The sequence below is a fragment of the Cornus florida genome, unplaced genomic scaffold, assembly GCF_030987335.1.
Source record: "Cornus florida cultivar Cherokee Brave unplaced genomic scaffold, ASM3098733v1 CherokeeBrave_3.0.0_Hap2_Chr03, whole genome shotgun sequence".
NCBI lineage: Eukaryota > Viridiplantae > Streptophyta > Magnoliopsida > Cornales > Cornaceae > Cornus > Cornus florida.
The window spans coordinates 69,116,428-69,137,296 of record NW_026775573.1 but is presented as its reverse complement, the minus strand read 5'-3'; the positions used below and the strand labels follow the sequence as shown (position 1 = coordinate 69,137,296).

Genomic DNA, 20,869 nt, shown 5'->3' with positions numbered 1-20,869 from the left:
AATTCTTGTCTAATTAGATATCCTTTTTATTAAAAAAAACTCATAATGAATAGATAAATAGGTAATTCGTGTTATTATAGAAACTCTTTTAAATCCTCTTTTCATATCCATTAATAAATAATTTTTTATACTAATAATATTTGTCTAATTAGATATCTTTTTATTAAAAAAACTCATAATAAATAGATAAATAGGTAATTTGTGTTAGAGTTTTATAGAAACTCTTTAAATATATCTTTGTCTGATGTGATAGAGTTTTATTGAAAATAAAATAGGTAATTTGTGATAGAGTTTTGTAAAAATTATTTTATTTTCCTTAAATATATCATTGTCTAATTAGGTTTAATTTTATTAAGAAATTCATAATAAAAGCTAATTTGGGGTAGAGTTTTAGAAAAAATATTTTATTTTATATATCACTTAATAAATATTTTTATATTAATAATTCTTGTCTTATTAGATTTTCTTTTATTAGAAAATTCTTAATAACAAATACATAAATAGGTTAAATTGAATTTTATTAAGTAGATTTTAGAGTTTTATATAGTTTTTATTTTTATTTTTTTTATTTATATATATATAAAAACTCTTTTCATATCAATTAATAAAAAAAATTTATATAAATAAATAAATTCTAAAATATTGAAACTCTTTGCACATTTAATATAGATAAAAACTCTTTTTACATCAATTAATAAATATTTATTTATATATTTATAGATAAAAACTTTTTTTATATCAATTAATAAATATTTTTTTATATAAATAAAAAAATACTAAAACTCTTTCGCATAACTGTTGTATTTTACTCTAAAATTTTGAATTTTTAGAATTCTCAATTTTTGTACCCCTTCCTACTTCCTCTATGCCTCTATTTATAGGCTTCTTGATTTAATAGGATGATGACATGTGTGCCTCCCGATAATAACATAATCATAACTGGACCGGTCTGGTTAAATTGTGATAATTATTCATAAAAAATAACTATTCTTTTTATTTCAATTAATAAATATTTTATTATGATTTATTTTATTAGGTAATTATTAGAGTTTTATAGAAACTATTTTTATAAAAACTATTTTTATTTAAATTAATAAATATTTTTTTGCATAAATAATTCTTGTCTAATTAGATTTCATTTTATTAAAAAAAACTCATAATAAATAGATAAATAGGTAATTCATAATAAAAAGGTAATTTGTGGTAGAGTTTTAGAAAAATTATTTTATTTTTTATATCAATTAAAAAATATTTTTATATTAATAATTCTTGTCTAATAAGATTTTCTTTTATTAAAAAACTTATAATAAATAAATAAATATGTAATTTGTGTTAGAGTTTAATAGAAACTCTTTTAAAAACTCTTTTTATATTAATTAATAAATATTTTTTATATTAATAATTCTTGTCTAATTAGATTTCTTTTATTAAAAAACCTCATAATAAATAGATAAATAGGTAATTTGTGTTAGAGTTTTATAGAAACTCTTTTAATAAATAAGTTTTTATATTAATAATAGTTGTCCAATTAGATTTTCTTTTATTAAAAAAACTTAAAATAATAAATAGGTAAATGGGTAAGTTGTGTTAGAGTTTTATAGAAACTCTTAAAATATATATTTGGCTAGTGTGATAGAGTTTTATTGAAAATAAAATAGGTAATTTGTGATAGAATTTTGTAGAAATTCTTTTATTTTCTTTAAATATATTTTTATCTAATTAGATTTAATTTTATTAAGAAACTCATAATAAAAGCTAATTTGTGGTAGAGTTTTAGAAAAAAATATTTTATTTTATATATCAATTGATAAATAATTTTATGTTAATAATTCTTATCTAAATAGATTTTCTTTTATTTAAAAATTCATAATTACTAATAGATAAATAGGTTAATTTAAATTTTATTAGGTAGAGTTTAGAGTTTTATAAAACATTTTCATATCAATTAATAAATATATTTTTTAGATAAATAAATAAATATTTAAACTCTTTGCACATTTAATAATAGTATAGATAAAAACTCTTTTTATATCAATTAATAAATATTTTTTTATATAAATAAATAAATACTGAAAGTCTTCAATCGACTTTCAATATTAACTTATGTGAGAGAGCCAATGAATTAAGGAAATCTTTTTGGTAAAATATATTACCTTTTTCTAAAAATTTCTATACTATTATTAAAAGAGTTTGTGTAAAACTTTAACACAAAATATAAAAATATATATATTTATTAATTGATATAAAAAGAATTTCTATAAAACTCTAACACAAATTACATATTTATCTATTTGTTTCTAATTTTTTTTATTAATTGATATAAAAAGAGTTTAATTCAAATTATAAATTACCCAATAAAATTAAACTCAAACTCAATCAACACTTTCAAATTACCTAATAAAATTCAAATTACAAATTATCACAATATTCAAATTTAATAAAAAAAAAAATTCTAATTAAATTTAATCAATCAAAAGTCATCGACAATGATGGTTAATGTGATGTTTCCAATTTTTGCCATTTTTCAGGGCACGGCAATGTAGTGATGGACGATAATCCACCACCAGTGTAGACGGGTTGAAGGATTTGGATTCCTTAGTGTTTGGTGATTATTTTATTCCTTTTTGTTGTAAATGATATTAGAGGACATTTGGTATCTCCTACATGTTTAGAAATGGTTTTGAAACCATTCAGTTGTAATTTGTGGTCTCATTATGAATTTAACACCCTTGTAAGGCCTTAAGGCCATATTTACGATGTATGGCGGATTTGATTGATTTAAATGATGTACCGAACTCATGTATGGCTTTATTTGATTTTAGTACTACTTAGTTGTGTTAGTTTTGTCATCAAATGGATGAATTAGGATAGGTTTGGGCCTTGTGTTAGGTTACCAAGGGACCAAGGTTGAGCCAAGGGGCAAATAATCACAATTTTAGGCTGTTTGGGGCGAATTTCAGGTTCTGGGCATCTTGAACCGGTTCAGCCCCATTGAACCCGTTTAAGAGGGGTTCTTTGGTTCGAGAATGGGCATACTGCCCATCTTGAACCGGTTCAAGTCCCCCAGTGTGTTGTTTTGCCTTCTTCAGTTGACAGCTTGGAATACCTGACTTCGGATGGTCATAACTTCTTCGTTCGGAACCCAAATAGGGTCATTCTTGAGCTAATTTTCAAGGATTTTAAGTTAGCTTTCCAATGAGACCAACCTCATCCTCAAATTCCACTAATACAGAGAATTATGGTCATTTTAGTGAGATAGTGTTGGGAATTGCCTTGAACCGGGTAAGGGTACATTTGGGAATTCATAACTAATGGCCATAGAACTTTACCGAGTGTTATGAAATGATTAAGAATGACTATTTTAAATCTTACTTGATTATTTTAAGGATGGATTACCCACTCACATTGTAAAATGACTATTTTACCCCTGGTGTGTCCTCGGGTTTGGTTAAGGACCCGGTTAGCAATCCGGACCCCTGGTTTGGGTCGTTACAATTAAGCAAAAAGCTTGTTGGTTGTGATTATAAAACTATGAAAATGACAGTTAATGGCAACATGAGGGCAGATCCATTGGCAGTGCTTATTGATAGTAATGGTTGTGACTGGATGTCAATTAAATTTATGCGTTAATTACAACGACACCCCCTGAGGTTTGCCGTATTGACAGGCATATATAAATTTGCCCTTTTTTGGACAATGAGACCCCTTGTCAGTTTTGTAATCCAAACAAGGCCTTATTGGTTGCGAAAAGACAATATTTCCCCTGAATATTTAAATCACTTTTATCCTAAAATATTATGCATGGCAAAATGTCTAATATACCCCTCAGTTAATATCAGCCACACAAAATGGAGCCATTTGGTGCTAGCTACTACCCACCCACCTACCCCATTTATTTCACCTTTGTCTGTCTCGCTAAACTTCTCAATTTCTCTATCACGATCACAATCTCTCTCAGTACTGTCTGAAAGAAAACCAAAGGCTTTACCCTTTTTTCCTTTCATTTCTCTATCACGATCTCTCTCACTGTTTATCTGCTCCAAAAATGTAACATTTATTTCTGGAACGCTAAAGTCAGTTGCTTGGTGTGATCAATAGTTCGGATTCTTGGTGGTTTGTGTCGTGTTGTTCATTTTTCTATTCTTTACATTCGATGTAAGTGATCTAATCTTTCCTCTGCGGCATATATGATGACTTTGTGCTTCGTTGTTATATAACTTTAGATATTGAGGGATTTCTAATGATTTTTTTTATTTTTTATTTTTATATAAATTTCTTATTTCATGAACAATGAAGATGGTTGGTGGTGTATGTAATACCCTGATAATTTTAAAAGATTTATTAATTAGGATTAATTATTTTATTTTATTTTTCAATGATTTATTTTATTTTATTGAGTGCTAGATTAATTATCTTATTTTAATTAAGTTATATTTCGTGATTATGTATGATGATTGATTGTTTGTGTGGTTGATTATTGATTGAATTATTGGTGTGTTGATTTTATTGGTATTATATGATTTAGTTGTAAATTCTTGTTTGTTTATTTGCTTCATGTAATTAGTTATTTTAATTTCTGTATTTAATTAATTATCTTATTTATTTAAATTAATTGGATTGGGCTTAAGGAAAGTTGGACCAAAAGATGTGGTCTTGGGCTTGTATGAAACCTTATTGGGTTAATTAATGAAGGTCCGTGGTTATTTAATTATTTAAATGATCACTTTTGTATCAATTATATATATATATATATATAATTATATATAAATATAATTAATTAATAATTGTTATGGAAAGATATATATATAGATATATATTTATTGATATTTATAAGTATATATAATTTAATTAACTAATGAGTTAATTATGGAAGGAATATATATTTATATATATATATGTTTATAGATATAAATTATTTAAAGATTATTATTTTAATTCATAATACTAGTTGGAATAGGATTTGGAATTTAAGGTGTATAAAAATACACATAAGGCTTTAGGGTTAAAGGTTTTACACGTTAGAAAAATAAAACAGACAGAGAGAGAGGAAGAAGAAGGGCTGACAAGGAGGAGGTCGGATCTGAAAAGGAGGACGTCGGAATTGGAAGAGATAATTAAAGCTTAAAGCGTCGGTTTCGTTTCGAAACCTTCAGGCGAGTTTTCTCTAACTTTCCTCTTAGAACTCATAAGGATTTCACCTTGAGTATCAAGGCTTTAATTAAATTTATTTGTTTAAAAATTATGGTTAGATCGGAATAATTAAAAAGTATAAACTATTATATTTGATTTTTAGATTATTGGATTTTAATTGATATATATAGGTGTTATGTATATTTTAAAATCAATCTATAGGTGGATTTGTGACCCAAGAGAGTTAATTGTGGTTTCTTTATTTTCTAGAATTGTTCTGTAATTTTCTGGAATTTTTCTGATATTTTTAGGAATTTATTAGAATTTATTTTCCTATTATTTGTTAGGAAAATAATTATATATATATATATATATATATATATATATATATATATATATACTAGGTAACTGGCGCATGTGAATTGATCCAGTGCGGCGCGGTGTAGGATAATAGGGTGTATACGTCAATTAGGGCCATTTGATTAATTAAACTTATGTGAATTGATATGGTGCATCGCGGCGCATAAAACTTTGGTGCGCATGTGTATCTGGACCATAGAAGTGGTCTGGTCAACTATGGGATTATTTGGTGTATTGCAGACCATGAGAAGATGGTGCACTCGCTGATCTGGACCTTAGATCTATTATAGTTAATAGAAAATAATCTAGTGTGAGCGTGTTCATTTGCGCACTCATTTATGACCATTGGATGCGGCATAAAGGAAGTGATGGATTCAGTGTGGTGAGCTCACGGTAGCTGAAAGAGCTTAGCCAATACCAGCACACAAGGAGGCTTGAATCCAGCGCGTGCAAGTGCATAGTAAGCACGTGGGCGCGCGTGGGTAACTATGTAATTCGACACTAGAAATTAAAACGGTCATAACTTAGTCATTTTAAATCGAAATTGGGTCATTCTTGAGCTCAAATTCAAGGATTTTTCGTCTTCTTTCCAATGGTACCAATTTCATTATCAGATTCCCATCCTACTAGGAGATATTTATGTTTTAGTGAGAAAGTGTCGGAAAACTATTTAAACCAATATGGAGTATTTAAAGGAAACTATTTCTGACATATTTAGTTGCACTAATTTGTGTAAATATAATAAATTAATAATTTGTTATGGAAGGAAGTGTGTGTGTATATATATATATATAATTATTTATATATGTGTATATATAGTTTAATTTGTCTATGAGTTGTATGGAAGGATGAATATATATATATATATGTATGTATGTATGTATATTGATTTTAAATAATCAAGGATTATTAAAGAATGTGTTAAACACACATATACATTAAATAACATATGTGTAGGTATATATATATATAAATCATTTAAGATGATTAATATTATCATTCTTATTTGGCATATCTTAATAGGCTGGTTGTTAAATTAATGATATGCGTATAATATGCATGTGATGGCTATGTATGATTTAGCGTATTGTTAATTTTAAAGTTAATTCATGGTTAAAGTGTGGGCATGGATGAATTGTCAAATGATTAAATATATTACCTAAATATTTGTATGAATAGAATACATATATGGAAAGTATGGATGAATTGTTAATTAAATGTATGAATAAATATACCTGTGGAGGCATGGTTGAATTGCCAATGTATAAATATACATACATGGAGGCATGGTTGAATTGCCAATGTATAAATAAATATACTTATGGAGGCATGGTTGAATTGCCAATAGATAAATAAAAATATTTACAATGGCATGGTTGATTTGCCAAAGCATAATTACGTTGTTATGTGTTAGATGATTAAAATATCATCTATGGTTGTTGTATGTATGGATTGGATTAGGGTTAGATATTCTTAAATGAGAATAGTTTAGTACTTACTGGTTAGTGTATTATTTTACATTAATAAAATAATATTGGGGAAGACGTGGATGATTTGTCAAAACTTGGATTTTGGATATGTGATTTAAACAATTAAAATCATTATCGGGTTGGGATTAAATAGAGTATTTCTTTTATTATAATTTGTTGTTTAAATGATTAAACAACTGACTAGGATGGGATTAAGGTCAAAGGAGTTTTTATAAAATGAAATGGTAGATTGGTCTAGGTATGAATATTATTTTAATAATTATTTAATAGGTATGGAAATTTAATAAACCTATTAATGGATGTGATTAATATAGTATATAAAATTATATATAGACATGTATATCGTGCTTTATTAAAGTTAAAACTTTATTAGGTTTGGTTTTGATCAGAGATGATCTGCTTATTGGTTTTCAGAGGCCTGGTAGAGTGAACTTGCTCGTAGGGTTTAACCCACGATTTATTTTTCAGGTTATTAGAGGTTCCAGTCTCGAGGTTGAGGATCCGCAGCTGGGAGACTGTCATTCGTCTATTCATCTTGTGTACTTTTAAATAGTATTAGATTATTGGATAATGTTTTAAGGGGTCCTTGAGTTATGGGATTTCCGAATTGTAATTGTTGGAAAATCATTAAGTAATATTTATTTATTAGTTTTCTTCAGCGGTTTATTTATTCTTTATTATTCTTCTTTGTATTCTGTGCTTGTTAAATACTTAAACTGTTTTGATATCCCTTGATTTTGTGCGCGGACTTGATCAATCCGTGTTCCAAAATTAGGGGGTATCACAGTGTAATCAACTGTTTGGATTTTGGGGGGTTTGTGTTGTGATTTTTTTTTTTTTTTTTTTTTTTTCATGAACGCCAAGGTTGGTTGGTTGGTGTAATTAATTGTTCGAATTTTGGGGGGTTTGTGTTGTGATTGAGGGTTTTCTGATGGGTTTTTTTATTATTAATTTGTTGTTAATTCATGAAATTAGTTGCATATATGGTTTTTTTATAAGCATTTTTTTTTATATTATTAATTTATTATTTTTAAATTTTTTTTGGTTACATTTAGGGTTTTTGATTGAGAGTTTTATGTTCAATTTGTTATTAATTTATGTTTGAGGGTTTTATTATAAAATCGTTGTTATTATTTGGGGGTTATGCTGATATACTTGTACAAATTAATAAGATTATGTGGTATAAGTTTGCATGTTAGTGACTTCTGCAACACTAGTGATTGGTCTGTTTGTGTTAATTGTATAACCGACCATGGGTCCCGCTCTGGTTAACATGAACTGATTCAATCCTATCTTATGCATGTTGCATTACAATTTCTTTACCTATTTTGTATTAATGTTTTTTCTCAGTTGCAGATGGGTAATGGATCTCCTACTTAATTTTGATGGTCACATACATGTGTTGAATGGGATAAATCCAAATGGATATAGTTTCTTGGACTTGTATTCATCTGCTTATGCATTTATGCTTAGAAATGTTAATCAGACTGGTATGGCAGTGAATATATTTTACAAATTTCCTGGGAATTATGGTAGACTTCTATTAAATGGGGATGATGATATGATCATTATGTTTGAAATGAACTCAAATGTTAGAGAGATAGATATAATTGTTGAATTTGTTGACAAGGGTGTTCCAATTGATTTAGACAGTCAATGTCCACTATAAAATTCTGAGGGGGAAGATGAAGACGGTGAGGGGGAAGATGAAGAAAGTGATGATTCTTAGAAATCTAATTACAGTTTCTCAAACAGTGATGATGATTAGGATTGGAATGAGGGAAATGAGGCACATGATTGGGATAATATTGAATTAGAAAGTGAGAGTTCTGATAATAGTTGTGGAGATTTATCAGATTATAGTGATAATGCTGAATTTAATGGAGAAAGTGGTGATGAAAGGAAAGGTTCTGTGCATCAACACATCAAGGGGATAGTGTTCAAGTATGGTGCTAATGAAAAGATTAAATTTGTAAAGGATCATTTGTTTGATGACATGAATCACTTCAGGACCGTGTTGAAGGAGTATTCAGTTCAAAAGGGCTTCAAATTGGTGATGAAGAAGAATGAAAGAATTAGAGTGACTAGTCATTGTGGGAACCTAGGTTGTCATTGGAGAATCCATGCAACAGTATTGGAAAACCAAGTTACCTATAAGGTTAAGACAATTGGTCCAGAACACACTTGCATTAGAACCACTAAGAACAAGGTGGTCACTTCTACTTTTATAGCAAACAAACTTGTTAACAAATTTAGAAATCAACCTGACATCAATTTAGAGAAGTTGGAACAAGAAGTTAGAAATCACTTTAAGGTGGAAGTAAGTGAGGCATGTTTGAGGGGGGCTAGAAAGAAAGCTTTAGAAAAGAATGAAGGAACCCATGCTGATTCATTTTCCAAACTGTGGAAATATGCAACTGAGATTCAAAAAACCAATCCTGGGAGTTTGGTTTTTATAAAGCATTCACAAGAAGAGGAACCAAGGTTTATAAGAATGTTTTTATCATTTGCAGCAGTATTAAATGGCTTTAGGGATGGCTGTAGACCATTTATTGGTCTGGATGGTTGTTTTTTGAAAGGTCCATTTAGTACTATTTTAATTAGTGCAGTGGGGCTTGATGGGAATAATGGGTTATACCCATTTGCATTTGCAGTAGTGAAGTTTGAAAGCAAAGAAAGTTGGACGTGGTTTTTGGAACACCTACACAAAATCACTGGTGACATATGTGGGAATTTGGCTTGGGTAATAATGACTGATGGTCAAAAAGGAATACTTCCAGCTGTGGATAAGGTATATCCTCATGCTATTAATAGAAGGTGTTGCAGGCATATTTATGCTAACTTTAGAACATTATATCCTGGTGTTAAGTATAGAAAATTATTTTTGGTGGCAGCTAGGGCTCATAGAGAGTTGGAATTCAACAATGCTATGGCAAAGATATAAAATAATTGTCCAGAAGCATGGCAGTGGTTGATGGACCATCCACTTGAAACATGGGCAAGGCATAGGTTTGATGAGAGACAGAAGTGTGATTTTTTGACAAATAATGCAGTTGAGTCATTAAACTCATGGCTTAAGAAGGTGAGGGCAAAACCTATAACTGCTATTTTTTAGGGTATAAGAACTAAGCTTATGAGCAAATTCTCTAAAAGGTTTCAGAAATCTACTACTTGGGATAATTTTGCAGTCCGAAAAATTAGAAACAAGTTGAATTTAGTTATTGAAAAGGCAGGAACATGTCAATTGATTTGGCTAGGTGGTGACTTCTATGAGGTAACAGAGGAAAATACCTTCAAATGTATTGTCAATCTTCAAAGCAGAACTTACTGTTGCAGGGAATGGCAACTCACTGGTGTGCCATGTAAGCATGCAGCAATATGTATTACATGGAGAAGAGAGAATATTGAGGAGTATTGTCACGAATTCTTTAGTAGGTACGCTTATGTGAAAGCTTACAAAAATATTATATATCCCATGCACCATGAGACTTTATGGGATGAAGTACCTAAGAAGGATTTGTTTCCTTTAATTCTAAAAAGGCCTGCAGGAAGACCTAGAGTGCAAAGAAAGAGGGAAGCTGATGAACCACGGGCTAGTAAGAGGTCTACTATTATTCATTGTAGCATATGCATGGGTACTGGACACAACAAAAGGGGCTGTCAAAGGGCTCCAGTTCAAAGCAAAGGATCAAGGAAAAGAAAACAAGGGTCAGTATCAACTTCAACAACAACTTCAAGAAAAGGAAGGAGAGGAAAGAAAAGTGAAGGAGCAAGGACAAGGAGTCAAGCCGCAGCAGCAACAGCAGCACAGGTAATCCTTGCTTATTTTAAATTCGTTTTTCCTTTAAAAAAGTCAAATTTTTTAAAAATCAAATCCAATTTTTTTTTTTTTTTCCCAGGTAATCCTTTTTATTTTAAATTCATTTAATTTCCTTTAAAAAAAGTCAATTTTTTAAAAAATTAAATCCAATTTTTTTTTTTCCAGATAATCCTTGGTTATTTTAAATTCATTTAATTTCCTTTAAAAAGAGTCAAATTTTTTTTTTTAAAATCAAATCCAATTTTTTTTCCTTTTCAAAATTCTCTCATTTTTCTTTCCTTTTTAAATTTTTTGTTAACTATTTTTCTTTCTTAAATTACTCATTGGTTGACATATTATTTTGAGTAATTTCTCTTCTTTTGTCTCTTGTTTGATAGAATCTTTATTTATTGTCGTGATTATTAATTTGCATTTGTTTGATTTGCCATATTATTTTGAGTAATTTTTCTTCTTTTGCATTTGTTTGATATGCCATAGTTATTTTTTAATGTACACTTGCAATTGTAGATCAGTGGTTATGCACAACTCACTCAGTCTAGTAGAGTTGCAGGAACATCAGCACCACCACAAGCCAGCCAGTCTACCCAGTCCAATGTAAGCACTTATTTGATTTGCATTTGTTTTTCTCACTGTAAATATCTTACTTCAGTTCAGATGTTATTTCTAAATGGATGGATTTTTTTGTTCTATTTTTGTAGGTTACAAATTATGCACAACCCATACAGCCAAGCATATCAGCATTAACTACACCACCCACTCAGTCCAATAGAACCTCAACAAGTGATGGAGTATTTGGTCCATCCTGGTACTAGGATTTGGCAATCAACAACATGTTTTTTGGGAGTTAGGTAACGTTTATGTTTTTGTAAATGCCACAAATGACACATAGAAGAACATGAGTTGGGTTGCTTTTTTGTTAATTAGGTAACACTGGAAAGTTAGTTTTTGTTTGCACAATTGTTTTATTGCACATGCATTTGTTGCTAATTGCATAACATAGTTGCTAACTGCACCTCAAAGTTGGTTAATTTTTGGTGTCAAATGATGACTATGTAATGACTGTAATGCTACTTTATTCAAGTTAAGATTTTATTAATGTTAAATGATGGTTATGTGATGGGTTACTGAATTACTTGCAATTTTTTTTTTTTTCCTGGTGCAAAACTTTTGTTGTTACAATGTTATAAAGGACAATAGAAGTACTTTCCAATTTTATTTTATTTTATTTTTTGTTGCAAAGCTTAAATTCCATTGTAATTGCAAAGCTTCAATTTTATTTTGGTGCAATGCTTCAGTTCCATGTAATTTTTTTTTTTTGGTGCAAAACTTCGTACTTAAAATGAAACAAATCTTCCACTTGCCATTTTCTGTATTATTTCTCTTTTATTTCACTTTTTTGTTTTGACATGTATATATATATGGCAAGATTCATTACAAGTACCATTAATATTAAATATAGGTTATATATAGCAAGTTACATTATATATAGCAAAATCCGTTGTAATTAACCTTGTCAATATGGTGGTTATGCTTGTGAGAATTTTTGGCACCAAATCAGCAGTTTTGGCAGTTATGCACTTTTTTTTTTCCCATTAAATGGTAATAAGGGTAGTTTGGTCCAATTAATTCAAATGGAAAGTAATAAAGGTCCACAAACAAGTCAAATGGCAAATTGGTCCATTTTTCGTCTGTTAGGCGTGCTAGATGGTGTCAGGGGTGTTTTGTCAACTTTTTCAAATTTTAAGGGGTCTCATTGTTCAAAAAAGGGCAAACTTATATATGTCTATTAATACGGCAAACCTCAGGGGGTGTTGTTGTAATTAACCCTAAATTTATTATATTGAGAGAACAATAACAATAACAATATTCAAATTTAATTCAAAAAAAAATTATAATTACAACCCATATATATATATATATATATATATATATATATATATATATATATATATTATAATAAATTAATGAATTACTCTACAATAGGGAGTGGGGATGACACGTACCGTGCAAAAAAAGGCTTCGATCTTGGCAAAATTTGGACTAAAAAGAAGAAGAGAGAAACAATTGATTAGGTTTTTTTTTTTTTTTTTTTTTGTATACATTAAAATATATATATATATATATATATATATATATATATATAAAACAATGCATGATCAAAACATAAGATTAATAATAAAACAATGCATGAGACATGTACCTTGGAAAAAACAGAAAATTGATGTGATTAGATCAAGGCAAAAAAAAGACATATATATATAGAAAGAGTATAGATTTCAAAACCTAATAATTAAAATTCACGGAAGGGCTAAACACAAAATATAAAATATAAAAACAATTCATTACCTAATTAAATTCAAAACCTAATAATTAAAAGTCACGATTAATAAAAACAGTCCTCCTCATAATTAAATTTATTATATTGAGAGAACAATTACAATATTGAAATTTAATTAATTTTTTTTATATTAATTAATAAATACAATCCTCCTCATAATTAAATTTATTATATTGAGAGAACAATAACAATATTGAAATATAATAAAAAAAAAATTATAATGCAAAAATAATGAATTACTTTAACCAATAGGGGTGGGGGTGACACGTACCTTGGAAAAAAAGGTTTCGATCTTGGCAAAACTTGGATTAATAAGAAGAAGAGAAAGACAATTGATTAGGTTTTTTATTTTTATTTTTTTACACATTAAATGTAGCAATATATATAATAAAACAATGCATAATCAAAATATAAGATTAATAATAAGAAGAAAAGAAAGACAATTGATTAGGTTTTTTTATTTTTGTATACATTAAATGTAGCAATATATATAATAAAACAATGCATGATCAAAACATAAGGTTAATAATAAAACAATGCATGATAAAGACATAGGTAATAAGTTACTCTATCAATAGGGGTGGGGATGACACGTACCTTGAGAAAAACTGAAAATTGATATGATTAGATGAAGGCAAAAAAATGACTTATATAGATAGAAAGAGTATAGACTTAATTAACAAATTTATTAATTTATTTTTTGTGTTAGCGGCCTTATTCAACTCCAAAATGGACTCTTGCATGAGTTTTTATATTTTGTGTCTTGCTGCAATCGTGAATTCTTCCGTGAATTTTAATTATTAGGTTTTGAATTTTATTAGGTAATGGACTGTTTTTATATTTTGTGTACAATCGTGAATTCTTTCGTGAATTTTAATGATTAGATTTTGATTTTTATTAGGTTTTAAATTTTATTAGGTAATGGACTCTTTTATGAGGAGGATTGTTTTTATATTTTGTGTCTAACTTCCTATTGCAATCGTGATTATTAGATTTTGAATTTTGTTAGTTTTTGAATTTTAAACTCTTTTTATATTTTGTTAATTTGAATTTTTATTTGATAATTTTAAATTTTATAGAATTTATATTAATTAATAAATAAATATTAAAATACTAAAATATTGAAATACTTTACACATTTAATAATAGTATATATATATATATATATATATATATATATATATTACCTAGTTCTTATTCTAAGCATGGTGTACTGCTGCAAGAATTTATGCCCGATCAGTTTAATAGTAAGGTTAATTACAACGACATTTTCTGAAGTTTACTTTATTTATAGCCAAAAATAAGTTGACGCATTTTTAAACAATAACACTTTCAGGTTTAATAAAATAAACAACGACACCCCTAATAGTTACTACACATGGTGAATTGACATTGCTACCCTTGACCTATATTAATTATTTTTTAATCTTTAAAATTTATTTTTCTTGGACCAAACTGCCCTTTTAAATAGGTCAAATTATCCTCCTCCTTGCACTACTGCCTCATCCGCGCCGCCACATTACCAAGACCAGAGATCAAACAGACACAACAGAACCTTTCATCTTGATTCTCTTTGGCAACATGAGACCCATATAGAGAACCAAGTCAGCCAAAGCTGTTATTGAAGATCAATCGGACTAGCTGTAGTCTCAATTGTCGCCGGAAAGAAGCCTGATCGGACTCATGATTGATCGGAGCTGAAGTTTCCATTGTTACAGGACTGAAGATCCATTCAATTCAATGAGAGCACAGAGCTACACTGACCTCAACCATGGGTTCCAAAAAACCCAATAACTTTAGCGATTGTCCACATAGCCCGGTGAGAGCTTTAGAACACATCTGGGTTCAGTGAAGACAAATCCAATTGGTGACAACAGCAACATAGATTTGAGAGTTGCTGCTAAATTGATATATATATATATATATATATATATATATAACTGTGAGAGACCAGAAAGCTCATCAATGTGTCGCCGGTGTGAGCCCAGAAACTTCAACAATCTATTAACTAGTGAGAACAGTTTCGGCAAGACCCAACAACTACCATTGAATCCAGTGAAAGATTCAAATAATAATTAGAAAATTATGAGGCATACACAGTGTTACACTTGGAACCGATGATGGATCAGTACTCGTCAACGGTTAAGAGGTTGTAGATGGTGATGGCAGCGGCAGGCGGCGAACTGGGCAACTGGGAGTGCTGTTGGTTGCGGCGGTCTCACCAATTAATCACGTGGTCATGATAAGAGAATTTTTTCCTAGATATTGTGGTGGTGATAAGAGGTGAAGTAATCCGACAAGATGGTGGCCATGGGTTGGGTGAGAGAGATGGTGGCCGTGATTATGGTTGAAGACAGATGGTGGCGACAGAGAGAGTGGAAGAGAATGGGTGGACGACTGGGTTTGAAAACTCTAATAAGTGTGGACAATGTTGTCATTTTTCAAGTTGAGATATTTTTATTTATTTTATTATTAAAATGAATTATATGTTAAAGGGTAATATCGTATTTTTCAACCTTTTAAGGATTTGTTTGGTTGAAAATTTTGACAAAGAGGTGTCATTGTTAAAAAAAATACTAATTTGTCTATGATTGTTATTAGACAAACTTCAAAAGGTGTTATCGTAATTATTAGCTGCTTAAAACTAGCACATGTGATTTCCTTAATGTCAGCCATCCTACCACAACCAACTTGGTGATGGTGAACCAAAAGCAAATAATTGTGCCTTATCCAATTTGTCTTTTTTACTAATTTTTTTATTTATTTTTATTTTTATTTTAGTGGTTTGTATAAACTGACAGCTAATTTGTGCAGACCCATTGTTTTCATTTCAAAACAGAAAATCAATACCAGCATCCAAAGGTCCCATGTGACCTAACCAGCACATGGCTTTGCAATAAATAACTCCCAACCAAATAAAAGCTACAACTGAAATACTGTCTCCAACCTTGATTATATATATATATATCTAACCACTTCCGTTTGAATTCCAATCACCACAGCAATAGCAGCCTCTCAGTTTTTCAAGCTCTATAAATCCATTTTCTCACTTGAAAATTCCCCCCGAGGAAAGAATGATCAATCCGAGGAAACTCATCATCAAGATGGCAAGGAAGTGGCAGAAGTTAGCTGCAGTTAGGAGGAAGACAATTTCATTTCCAAGAGCCAATAGTGATGTGGATACGGAGAGTTGTAGTACATCAATGGTGGCTGGTAAGGGACATTTTATTGTCTCCACAAGTGATCAAAAGCGTTAGCAAGGAGATCTTCAGAGAGCTCCAAAATATGTCTGAAGAGGAATTTGGAATGCCAGGTGATGAACCCATCAGAGTACCATGCGATGCATTGTTCATGGAGTATATCATCTCATTGATCCAGAGAGGATTGGTTAAGGATATAGAGAAGGATTTGCTCATGTCAGTTGCCACGATTCGCTGCTCATCATTATCTTCTTTTCACCAAGGACAGACAATTCAGCAATTACTTGGGTACTGATTTAAAACAAAATTTGACTTTGTATATGATCGACAAATTTTGGCATAATACATGTCATGAAACTTCCCAGACTTTATTTTTATAGATAAGTATTTGTTCTCGTGATATTGTGTTGAGAGCTCTATATTGTCGAGGGCATGCCGTTTGAATTCTAATGAAACCTCAAGTGGCTTAGTTGTACATTCAAATTTGACAATGAAATTTGGTGATAAATGAAACTTTAGTGTTTCACCAAATTGATATTTGTCGCTCTCCATTGGAAATGGATCAAAATTCAGTTTGTATTATGATCCTTGGTTCAATGGCAACTCTCTTCAGCAAGCTTTTGGAATGAGAAGACTCCTCTCAGCTGGTTTTCATCACATTGATTCCATCTGTGTCTTATATGCGCCAAATGGATGGAGAGTTCCAGATAGTTGGCCTCCGGAAATTGGTCATTTTCTGCTCTTCAAATGGAAGCATGGAGCCTTTTCTTTCAAGGCTGTGTGGAAAGGATGTAGAGATCACAAAGATCCAGTTAACTGGTACCAGCTTGTTTGGAATAACTCCAGGCCTAGAATTTCTGTCCATTCAGCTCTTATTTCCCACAATGCTTTTCCTTCTTACTTTAATTTCAGAATGAGGGGCTTCACAGGAGAGAGAGATAATCTTTTTGGGGCTTGCTCCTATATACTAGAAGTGTATAAATTTAATCTATAAATTGGACGGGGGCCGCGCGGACGCAGGCCCCCACTACCACAAATTATGACGTAGGCTCCACCACTTGGGTAGACCTTAGGCGGGCACCCCTCCTGAGTGCAATGGAGGTCACCAACCTAGACCATGGGCCTTCTTGATCACCCATTGATCCCGTCCAGGTAAGTATGTTGCTCCATTAGCTTCCCATGCTTTATATACACATTCCACTGCTGTCTCACTTTTCTAAGTTTCCGATGTGGGATCATAAAAAGCATTTCACAACCCTCACTTGCTTCTCTCTCTGTATGCTATGGGTAAAAAGACTATGAGTAGCAAACGGTTTAAAGTTCAAAAGTTTTCAGCTGAATACTCCCATACTTAGTCCCCTCTTTCTGTGATTATAACCACAAGATGCTATAATGGAGATTGAATAGGAAGATGAGAAAATAATTAGACAAGAGCAACTTAGGACAATGGATTGATAATTCCTTCAAACAAATTCCCACAAGACTATACGCTTTATCTCTCCATCTAATCAATAGGTATGGTGACTGATCTTGAAGAAAGAGACCGAGCTGCTGCTGTGAGGTACTGCACGTCCAAAGAAAGGCGGAGACAAAGAAGCCAGCCAAGTATGGATGGTAATGGCTTCTAAGAAAGCAGCTCTTGCAGCTACTAGAGATTTGGCTCTGGTGGTGTGATCGCTGTGAGGAGTATGGATGGTCATGGCTTCTAAGAATGGTTTTGGTGTCACAAAAACATTGCCAAACCATGTGATCTAGTCACTGTATTTGTGTTGGTTTGTTTTGATACTCTTGTTAATTAGGTGAGCTCATAATTTACGTTGTAGCCACTTCTTTTGGAATCTAGCTGAATCTTATTTGATAATAAGAATTTGATTACCATATTTTTTAATTAACAATATAAACATGTTCAGATTGATATTTATATGCTAGCATAAAAGTCCTTATTTCTATGTTATCCATACACTTCCCTGATGTGTTGATTTCAGAACAGACCAGACCACCAGAGTACCAGACAAAACCATGACTGGCACTAAAAGGTCCCATGTGACCAAACCAGCACATGCTATGTAATACATGAATCCCAACCAAATACATGCTAGAATTGAAAGGCTTTCTCCAGCCTTGTTTATATATATATATATATATATATAACCACTTCCATTTTTATTCCAATCATCACAGCAATAGCTTCCACTGCTTCAAAAATGTGATCAAACACGCTTTGAAGTTCCCTTGGCATACCTTAGCAATGTGATCTTCCGAGAGCTCCAAAAGACGTCTGAAGAAGAATTTGGACTGCCATGTGATGGGCCTATCAGAATACCATGCGATGCATTGTTCATGGAGTATATTATGTCATTCATCCAGAGAGGAGTAGCTAAAGTTTTACAGCTAGCTTTGCTTATGTCAGTCCCTACTATTCGCTGCTCAACATTGTATTCTTTCCACCAAGTACAGAACAATCAACAATTACATGTATATTGATTTATAAAAACTTTGGCTTTGTATATGATTGACACAATTTTGGCATAATACATCTTAGGAAAATTCCAAGACATTTTCTTCGTATGTACCTGATTTTGTTTTCATGGAAAAATGGTATTTGTTGCCCTGAAATTGACAAAATTTTGGCTTACTACTATTCGCTGCTCATCATTTTCTTCTTTTTCATTTTTGTAAATTATTATTTTATTAAAAGAAACAACTACAAATATTTAGAAGGTGCACCCTCAAGAATAAAAGTACCCTCTCAAGGATATTTTATTGAATACTTCTAAAATAAATAGAAGGTACACCCTCAACTACAAATAAAGGTTTGGAATTTACTCAATTTTGAAATTTTCTTCTTAAATCAGATTTGAAGCAGTTAGCCATTCAACTATTGCGAAACTTGGTCCACAATATATTTCTTGTTAATTAGGTGAGCTCATAATTTTGAAATTTACTTCTTAAATCAGGTTTGGAATTTACTCAAATTTGAATTCATGTGCATTTATAGGGAATGAATTCATGTGCATTTATGGAAAATTCAGATGTTCTTGGGAAACTGAATGGTCCCATGCACATGTGATGATGTACATTTCTTTGAGGAGTTGTTTCCAAGCCACATATACTTTGCACCATGTTAGGCAGTTCAGGAACATGTTGAGCCAAATATACATTTTTTTTTTTTTTTTTTTTTTTTTCAGTACCTGCATTGTACCACCAAGCTTTTCATTCTCACAACCAAGTTAAACATTGGTATATATATATATATCAGCAATACAGATTCTTGTGACTTGATCGGTCTATCTTTAATTTTTTTTTTTTTTTGGTTCAAAAAGTCAATTGTGATTATAAGCCACCCATTTTGGACCCAATGCCTCATGAGACCGCAGCCAGAATGAAACAATTTCTCATGCTATGTTCCAACTTGATGCATTGATTGCCAAACATAATCAAATATGCTCACCAACCAATTTAGCCCTTCACATGCTTATGCTCGTTGTGAGATTTTGGCACAAGAAATGCTACATTTAAGGCAGTGACTCTGCCATGTGAATGTATAAAAGCAAATAATTGTGCCTTAACCAATTTGTTTTTTTTTTTTTAATTATTTTTTTTTATTTTTTTTAGTGGTTTGTATAAACTGACAGCTAAAGTGTTCCCAAACCACTTAGCAGATTGGAAGAGATGAACCCTCCTTATTAATTTCGCTACCCTGATGCTTTGATTTCAAAACAGAGAATCAATACCAGCATACAAAGGTCCCATGCGACCTAATCAGGCACATGGCTTTGCAATACATAAGTCCCAACCAAATAAAAGCTACAACTCAAAGACTGTCTCCAACCTTGATTATATATATAACTACTTCCATTTCAATTCCAATCACCACACCAATACATCCATTTCCCTCATTCACATTCTTCTGTCTTGAAATCTCCCCCTTAGGAAAGAATGATCAATCCGAGGAAACTCATCAAGATGGCAAGGAAGTGGCAGAAGTTAGCTGCCATTAGGAGGAAGACAATTTCATTTCCGAGAGCCAATAGTGATGTGGATACGCAGAGATGTTGTACATCAATGGTGGCTGGTAAGGGACATTTTATTGTCTCCACGATTGATCAAAAGCGCTTTGAAGTTCCCTTGGCATACCTTAGCAAGGAGATCTTCAGAGAGCTCCTAAAGATGTCTGAAGAGGACTTTGGACTGCCTTGTGGTGGTCCTATCAGAGTACCATGTGATGCATTGTTCATGGAGTATATTATCTCATTGATCCAGAGAGGACTGGCTAACGATCTAGAGAAAGCTTTGCTCATGTCAGTTGCCACGATTCGCTGCTCTTTATCTTCTTTCCACAGCAAACAGACAAATCAACAATTACTTGTTTACTGATTTAAAGAGACTTTAGCTTTGTATATAATCAACATAATTTTGGCATAATAGATTTATTTATTTATTTTTTAAGTCCCTGGAAATTTGTATACACTGTAACCCTTGTTCCGGTGGTGTCTTGAAATCTGGAGCCAGGAGGCCTTGTAAATTAATA

General features: G+C 31.1%; 1 protein-coding gene, 1 non-coding gene and 1 pseudogene across 2 annotated transcripts; 2 read left to right on the top strand and 1 right to left on the bottom strand.

Moving 5' to 3' along the window:
* Nucleotides 1–16,033: 16,033 nt before the first annotated feature.
* Nucleotides 16,034–16,920, top strand: LOC132300722 (auxin-responsive protein SAUR64-like; annotated as a pseudogene).
* Nucleotides 16,921–17,337: 417 nt separating this feature from the next.
* Nucleotides 17,338–17,498, bottom strand: LOC132302123 (U1 spliceosomal RNA). The gene has a single exon (XR_009480754.1). It is a non-coding gene; the product is annotated as a U1 spliceosomal RNA (small nuclear RNA).
* Nucleotides 17,499–20,198: 2,700 nt separating this feature from the next.
* On the top strand, nt 20,199–20,867 carry LOC132298822 (auxin-responsive protein SAUR66-like). Its single transcript, XM_059795171.1, has one exon. The coding sequence runs from the start codon at nt 20,278–20,280 to the stop codon at nt 20,713–20,715; it is 438 nt and encodes a 145-aa protein (XP_059651154.1). The 5' UTR covers nt 20,199–20,277; the 3' UTR covers nt 20,716–20,867.
* Nucleotides 20,868–20,869: the final 2 nt, after the last annotated feature.

Excerpts from the sequence above, each read along its gene's own strand:
- LOC132298822 (XM_059795171.1), top strand. The coding sequence starts at position 20,278 with ATGATCAATCCGAGGAAACTCATCAAGATGGCAAGGAAGTGGCAGAAG.